General features: G+C 63.9%; 1 protein-coding gene across 1 annotated transcript; it reads left to right on the plus strand.

Moving 5' to 3' along the window:
• Positions 1–454: 454 nt before the first annotated feature.
• CRYBB2 (crystallin beta B2) lies at positions 455–4189 on the plus strand. Its single transcript, XM_074887131.1, has 6 exons — positions 455–587; positions 1391–1466; positions 2157–2275; positions 3097–3229; positions 3635–3777; positions 3879–4189. Exons 2-6 carry the CDS (start codon positions 1410–1412, stop codon positions 4045–4047), a joined length of 621 nt encoding a protein of 206 aa, XP_074743232.1. The 5' UTR covers positions 455–587; positions 1391–1409; the 3' UTR covers positions 4048–4189.
• The last annotated feature ends 3838 nt before the right edge of the window (positions 4190–8027 follow it).

Genomic DNA, 8027 nt, shown 5'->3' on the forward strand with positions numbered 1-8027 from the left:
GAAGGGGCTCCCCTGGTGCCCCCCGGGCCCGGGAGCCTCGCGGGGTCCCTGTGCAGCAGAGCGGGGCGCGGGCGCTGCCTTGCTGGGGACGCAGACGGGCAAAGCCAGACGTTTACCAGTTATTTGAAGGCTCGTTTTATCGCGCATGGAAAGAGCCAACTTCAGCAGTTTTCGGCGGTTGCAGCGGCGGGGCGGCTCGCCCGTTTGTTGGAGGGATAAAGTCTCTGGCTCCAAAACTCCTGAAGCAGGGCTGGCGGGCGCTTTGTTTGCAAGGGCCAGTCTGGGTCTTGGCATGCATTCGGCTGATGCATGCAAACTCCAAATCTCCTTGCCAACAAACCCAACAAAGCGGGCAACTCGAATGTGAAAGCTAATGAAATAACTCCCCGACTTGGTGTTTGGGGAGACAAAGGCTGCGGCTGATCAGCTGACCTTGGTTTTCATTGGGTTTTAATCCAGCATTCTCGCTTTGAATCATGCTTTAACTATTTTGTAAATAGTTTTGGCACCATTCTTCTGCGGCTCGGTATAAATTCCACCTCTCGGCCGCAGCCCTTCACTGGCTCAAGCGGGTACTGGTATAACTGGTAAGACTTTTCTGTTTATTGTCCTCTTTTTTGTCTCTGCCTCCGCCCGACCCCCGGCGCCGGAGCTCCCTCCCGCATTGCCGGGCAGAGGTGGCAGCGGGGTGCAGGCACGCAGGGGGACGAGCCCTGGGGACCGTCCTGTCCCTGCAGCCCAAACCAGGTGGCCAGCTCAGGAGCATTGCTGCCTGGCCATGGCTCGGTTTTTGTTTTATCGGGAATGAGCCGTTTTCACCTGGTTTGGAGCCTGCTCAGACCCAGGGGGTCCTGCTCAAAGGACGAGGGTCCTTCGTAGGGGTGGCTGCACCAGGCAGAGCTTCTCCCCGTCACCCCGTCCAGGCACCCGCGTGGGACAGGGGCTCCTTGGCTGTCACTTGCTGGGCAGGACAGTGGGAAAAGCCTCGGCTGCAGGGGCTGGGCTCCCTGGGAACGACTCCGGAATGCCCTGAGCTCCCGGGTCCCCTCGCTCCAGGCTGGAGACCTTTTGCAAGTCCCCCCATGGGTGATGCTGGGCTGGGACTGTCACCTGGGCTCCTCCACGAGCCCGGGGAGGTTTTATCCTGTGAGTGAGTGGTGCTGAGCAGCCCTGAGCGGGGACTGGCCCCAGCACACCCAGCCTGCACCCACCCTGTGGCGAGCCCGTGCCCCGGCACCCCTTTGTGTGTGACTCGAGGGCGAGGAGCAGCCAGCGGCCAGGTGCCGGGTGGGCTGCGGGGTGCGGACGTGGGGCATGGACATGGGGCTGCGAGCACGTCCCGGGTGCATCCTTGGTGGCAGCTTTTAACCTTCTGAGTTTTCCATCCAAGGCAGCGGACAACCCAGCTTATGATGGCTTCCGAGCACCAAATGCCAGCCTCCAAGCAGCAGCAAGCCAGCTCCAAGGTCAGTGTGCAGCTTCTCTGCTCTGCGGCGGGGCCGGGGCACCCTCAGCCTCACCCAGCACCCACATCACCCCCCCGGGACGTGCCGGGGCTCTGGTGGGGCTGGAGGCAGCTGAGCTGTGGCCATGCAGCCCCTCGGCAGACCCCCGCAGTGCTCCTGGCGGGTGCTGAGCTGTTTGCAGCAGGACATGGGGATGGGGAGCGGGGTGGGAGATGCCCGGGATTTTGCTGGCATCCCGTGGCCCCGGCGCAGGCGGGTGGGAAGGGATCAACTCCTCATCTGCAGACACAGCAGATCTGCCCCCCGCCGCCCCGCTGACCCATGAAATCTGTGCTGAGCTGGTGGTGCTCAGCCCCTCCCCGCGTGTGCAGGGTGCTCTGCTCACCGTGTCCCGGTGCTGGAGCCGGGGCCTGGGCTCACTCGGCTGTTGGAAGCCCGGGGTGAGCGCGGGCATCCCTCGGCGAACAGCACTGGGGCACTGGGCTGGTGCTGGTGGGGACTCACAAAGGGATGGAAACGGTGGTTCATGCTCGTGAGCTGGTTAAAAGCCACCGACGGACAGGTTTTGGGGGACAGCACAAGGGCTGGGCTGCAGCAGACATGGGGCTGAGCTGTGGGACAGCGTGTGCCCCCCCGTCACGGTGCCGGGGGCATTGTGCCTGGCTCTGAGGTCCCCCCCCTCTCTTCCAGATTGCCATCTTCGAGCAGGAGAACTTCCAGGGCCGCTGCCATGAGCTCAGTGGTGCCTGCCCCAACCTGAAGGAAGCCGGCGTGGACAAAGTGGGCTCCATCCTCGTGCACTCCGGACCGTACGTGCTGGGGCGGGGGGGCGGCTGCGGTGGTGTGGGGAGGTGGGCAGGGGCTGGGATGTGGAGGGGATCTCCCCGCTGCTGGCACCTGCACCGCACCCTGGATTTCACGTGGCCAACACGGCCACGCTGCTCCCCCGCCTTACCCCGGGGGGGGGGAACAGGGTCCCCGGGGCGGGGTGCTGTCCCCCTGCCCTGCCTGCTGGGCTAGCACGGATCGCGGCGTCCCCCCCGGTTTGATTCCTTTCTTTGGGGAGCAGGGACAGGCAGGGATGGTGCTTGCTTGGCAGCGCTGCCAGCAGCACCCCCGCTCCCCATCCGCTTGCTGACCCCCATGTGTGGTCTTGGAGGGGGGCTGGGGGGTCCCCAGGCAATGGGGAGCCCCTGAGCAGTCCCGGGGAGCAGGGGGGGTTCCCTGCTTGCACCCCGCAGCACGCTGCACCCAGGAACAACGGGGTGGCTGCGCAGCACCCTGGCAGGAGCACAGCCCCATCCGGGGCCCGTGGGTGACCCTGCGGGTCCCTGGGGTGTGCGGCCACAGGCCACCGCGTTGGAGCAGCCACGCTGGCAAGGCCAGTGCTTCTGCGGTGCCACGGCTGGCAGAGCTGGGCCTGGCTGGGCTGGGCCTTGTGCATTGGACATAAGCGCTGCTGGCGGCGCTTCGCCGGGCACCGCGGTGCTCGCTGCCGTTTTCCAGCAAAGAGCAGAGGGGTTTGTGTCCTGCCGGGGCCACGGCCCGGGGCTCAGCCCCAGGGTGTTGGCCGGGGTGCCGGTCCCCACGCCGCTGCCCCGTTTGAAGCTCATCCCCTGCTCTCTTCCAGCTGGGTGGGCTACGAGCAGGCAAGCTGCAAAGGGGAGCAGTTTGTGTTTGAGAAGGGGGAGTACCCCCGCTGGGACTCCTGGACCAACAGCCGGAGAAGCGACAGCATCACTTCCCTGAGACCCATCAAAGTGGTGAGAGCACCCAGACAGCCACTACCCACCCGCCAGACCAAGGTCTGCAGCCAGAAGTCTTCCCCAGCCTTCCCTCGCCCCCCCCAGCCCCGCGGGCGGAGGGGCACCCCCTCCTGCGCACCCTCGCCCCAGCCCCCGGGGCCCGGGGAGCCAGTGGGGGGGTCGGAGGGAGCGCGGGGACGGGGGCAGTGGCAGGTGACCCCAGAGCGGAGGACGGCTGCCGGTAAGTCCGGCAGAGCCCGCGCCGGCTCTCGGAGCTGGACAGAGGGATGCGGAGCACCCCCGGCATCGGCGGGAGCGGCCCCTCGCCTCGGTTTCCCCATCGCCCTGGGCTTTGCCCCCCTCCCTGCCCAGCACCCGGCGCCGGCGGCTGCTGATGCCCTGTTTCTGCTCTCCCCGCTGCAGGACAGCCAGGAGCACAAGATCGTGCTGTACGAAAACCCCAGCTTCACCGGCAAGAAGATCGAAATCATAGATGACGATGTGCCCAGCTTCCACGCACACGGCTACCAGGAGAAGGTCTCATCCGTGCGGGTGCAGAGCGGCACGTGAGTACCCGGGACCGGGGCGATGCCGGCGTGTGGCGTGGCTGAGGGCCGCAGCTGCTGGGTTGGGTGACGGTGGGTGACCCCCGTGTTTGCCTTGGCAGGTGGGTGGGATACCAGTACCCTGGCTACAGGGGCTACCAGTACCTGTTTGAAAAGGGGGACTACAAGGACAGCTCAGATTTCGGCGCTCAGCACCCCCAGATCCAGTCAGTCAGGCGCATCCGGGACATGCAGTGGCACCAGCGTGGCGCCTACCACCCCACCAACTAGAGCCCCCGGCCCGTGCCGGGGCGCGGGGAGCGGAACAAGCTTTTCCCCGGCCGCCGCTGTTTGCCCGCGGCCTCGCCTCCCGCCTCCCCCCGTGTGATGCCCACCGCTGCCGAAGCAACTGAATAAAGCTTGGAGTTTCAAAGTCCTGGCTCTGGCCCCTTCATTCCTTTTTGGGGGGGGACACACAAGTGCAGAGGGACCCCCCCGACCCCGTGCTCCTGGGCAGGGAGGGGGGGCCCATCACCGCATCCCCAATGCTCTCAGTGTGTCCCCCCCACCCTTGCCGTGTTCATCAAACCACCCGGGGGGCAGGTGAGCTGTGGGGGGGCTCGGCGGGAGGGACAGGAGCTGCTCCCCAACTCCACAGCCAGCACCCCCGGGGGTCCAGCCCCACCGCGACGGCTGCGGGGCTCAGCCCTGTCCTGGGGTGCACGGCCAAGGGTGAGCGGCTCCTCCGCGGTCCCGCTGTAGCCAACAACGGTGTCCCCGAAGCACCGTGGGGCCAGGGTGGCTGCAACGATGGCTGGGGGGGGGTTTGTCCTCTCGATCAGGACACCTCCAAGCCAGATAATTGCTTTATTAGGCATTGTAAGCTTTAATTAGCAATAATGCTTTAATTTAGCATTAATAATGCTAAAGAATGCTTTAATTATTTGCAACGTGAGTCAAGCAAAAGAAGCTGTGGCGCGCCTTGGCCCGGGGCTCAGCACCGCCAGCCCGGTCCCCACTGCAGGTTTGCGGGTGTGTGGGGGGCTGCAGGGGCCCAGGGGGGCTGCAGGGGTCTGGGGGGGCTGCAGGGGTTCAGGGGGGCTGCGTGGGTCCGGGGGGGGACGAAGCATCTAATGGGACACCCCAACCACCCCCGTGCTGGCTCAGCTGCGGCGTTTTGGTGTGAAAACGAGCAAAAACGGGGCTGGCAGGGAGGTGGGGGTGCACGGCCCCCTCCTCCGTCAGCTCCCATGCGCCACCGCCCCGGCGGACGCGGTTTTGCCCCCTGAATCCTCCGCGTTTCAGAGCCTTTTCCGCTGGGTGCAGGATGACTGAGCCTGGCATAAATCACCGGTTTGGCAAGGCCCAGCTCCACGGGGCGATAATCTGAATTAATCATTTGCCAAATGTTGCTGTGAAATGTCAGCTCCTCGGTGAGTCGTGCTTTGGCAGCGCACTGCCGCGTCGCCTCGGCCGAGCCGCTTCCCTGCGAAAAAAATCTGTGCGTTTCCCTCAACGGGGAAAATTCAGAATGATTCCAGAACTGAAAATTTCTCGTGAAAAATGGGGCTTTAATGGAAGTAGTGACACATGCCCTGCTGTGCCGCTGCCGGGCGAGCTCTGCCTCATCTGGGTGTTCGGCTGTGGCTCGTCGGTGGGAAACGGCGTCTTCTGTGGGTGCAAACGGTTAAAATCAGCAACGGGGCGGAGAGCAGAGACCCGCAGTGCCCGCGGATGGGGAGCAGGGCAGCTGCCTCGGGGACCACAGAGCCCGGCTGTGAGCTCTGGGGGGGGTCCTGGGGGGAAAAGCACCGAAAGCAGAAGAGGAAAATATGAATGAGCCCAGAGGCAGCTCGTCTGGGACTTGTTGGGGGAATTTCCTCGTCTGGTGGCTGGGTGCGCTCAGGTGGGCACCCGCAGGTCACCCCGATGCAGCGTTAGTTCTGCTGAGGTGGGTTTTTCACTGACCCCAGGCTGCTCCCTGGGGCATCAGAAGCCACCGCGCTGCCCCAGGTGCCCGTGGCAAGTGGACCCAGTAATGCCCCGACCCCCCTGGAGTCCTGCCTGGTGGCATCACCCCCCCAGAATAACACTCCTGGTTGCTGGCCCCAAGTTTTAGTGGCCTAAAACAGAGACTGGAAGAAATGAAGTGGCCGTGGAATAAGCCTGGTCCCCAGGCGGGCGCTTTGCTGGGGTGGGTGGGTTGCACCCCACTTGCCACAGGGCGACGGCAGCGTGTGCTGGCGCCGGCGGTTTCTGCAGGGGCTCACGTAGGAGGAAACGTGTTTTCCCGACCGAGCGAGGACTTGTGTTACGTGGCAGCTGCTCCCGGCCTGACTCACGGTCGCTCACCGGTAACCCCAGCCCCAAATCCTGCCCTCGCCGGAGGAAGTCACATCCCCTGCAAACGGTGCTGCTGGCTGTCACCGCACACAGCCGACCTCGGCCGGGCTGGATGGGTGCTGGGACAAAGCACCACGTCCCCCGCTGTCCCCGGGGGGACCCCGAGCTGCAGGGACGGCCCCGTTGCTGCCGGTGCCACCGTGGCTGTGGCTGGGCCTGAGCGGGGCCACGCCAGCGGGAATGGTGGCGTTCCCCGGCCAGGCTCCCGGCATCGCTGCTCTTCCCGGGTTGGGAGGGCTCCGGAGAGAGCCGCTTCCCCATCTGGCTGCATTTTTAAGCAGATACAGGTGACAAATGTGACGCCATCTGCCCAGCAGCGCAGACAGAGCGGGCAGAGCTCCCAGAGACACGCTCCCGGCCGAGAGAGGCAACGAGCCGGGTCTGGTCTGGGGAGGGCGAGCGGAGACCCACGGCGCAGTGTCACTCGGTGTCACCAGGACAGAGCCAGGTCTCTGGTCTTGTACCACCCAGTGCCAAAGACCGAGGCAGGAGCTGTCGGATGCCAGAATGTGGTCGGGACACGGTGGGGCTCCGGCTGGCACCCAGCTTGCCCGGCAGCGCTTGGGAGGTGACAGCATGAGCCCCCGCTGCACCCGCTGTGCCAGTCCCTGGCTGTGGCACCCACCCACAGGGCTGGTGGGATGGGGGGCAGAGGACAGAGCACCCCCGGGATGCTTCCCCCTTCCAGCTCCCTTCTCCCTTTCCCTCCTCATTAACCACAGAAGCAGTAGGACTGGGAGCTGGGAGAGAAATCTGAGCCTGGGGGGGCTGTTCCGCTCAGCAGGCAGCCAGACAGCCAGTGCCACCGAGTGGCCCTCAATGCTGAAGCCAACCCGAGGGGTGAGGGGTGGATTTGAGGGTGAAAGCAACTAATCTGTGCAGAAATCGCCCTTGGCTTCGGGGGGATTCGCCACCATCGGAAACGTCACCACTGCACCGAGCGTCGCGGGAGACGTGGTCACCCCAAAGGCACAGCTCCTCGGCACGGCTCAGCAGACGCCGTCGCTGGCTGGGAGAGAAATGTGCTGGGAATTTTTTTTTTTTCTATTTTTTTTTTTTTAAATTTTGAAAAAAAATTATTCAAAAGCACAAGATCGCCTCCGTCCCACGCGAGCTGCGGAGGTGCCATCTGGCACACTGCTATCCTGCCGCCTGGCCCCCCCCCAGCACGGCCACTCGCCGCAGCGGCTCAGTGGCCCCGGCCACCCCAATCTGTGTCTCTTGGACCTTCTCCCCCGCCGCTGCCCCCCCGGTCTCGCTGCCGGGGGGCTGTGGGGGGAACAGCGGGCACAGTCAGCGGCGGTAACTGGTGATATTTCAGCGGTCCCACGGCTCTGCCGGCGGGTGGGTGGTTTTGCTGTCATGCCAATAGACGGGAGAGCTAAAGCTGTTCTCCAGACTGGCAAACTATTTCTTTTTTACCCCGAAAATACTATGGGGGGGGCTCAAACCCCCATTGGCACCAGCCACGCTGGGTTTCAGCCCCCTTGGGTGGCCCTTCAACACCTGTGGTGGTTTGGTGCTTGCAGGAGCTGCAGGTGTGGGGGATTCCTTGGGACCCTCTGCAGGGGGTGGAGGATAATTAATTAATAAATAAATAAAATTATCCCCCCCAGGTGCTGGGAGCCTGGCTGTGCTGGGGGACTGGAGGCAGGAAGGGATGCTGCCTGCCAGGGAACGCGCAGCAGTGATTTGCCACGGAGTAATTCATGCCAGACTAAAAATAATGCAAAACTCTGGCTAAATCACATCGGAGATTAAGGTGCCTTTTCCTTCCTATTTTGTTTTTCAGCTTGAGCATCGACCATTATCTGTCCTCGGAATGTGCCTTCATGGGGGACCGTGTTCCACTAGGGATGGGCTGACTG

Source organism: Strix uralensis, chromosome 17 (assembly GCF_047716275.1).
Source record: "Strix uralensis isolate ZFMK-TIS-50842 chromosome 17, bStrUra1, whole genome shotgun sequence".
NCBI classification, from domain to species: Eukaryota; Metazoa; Chordata; class Aves; order Strigiformes; family Strigidae; genus Strix; species Strix uralensis.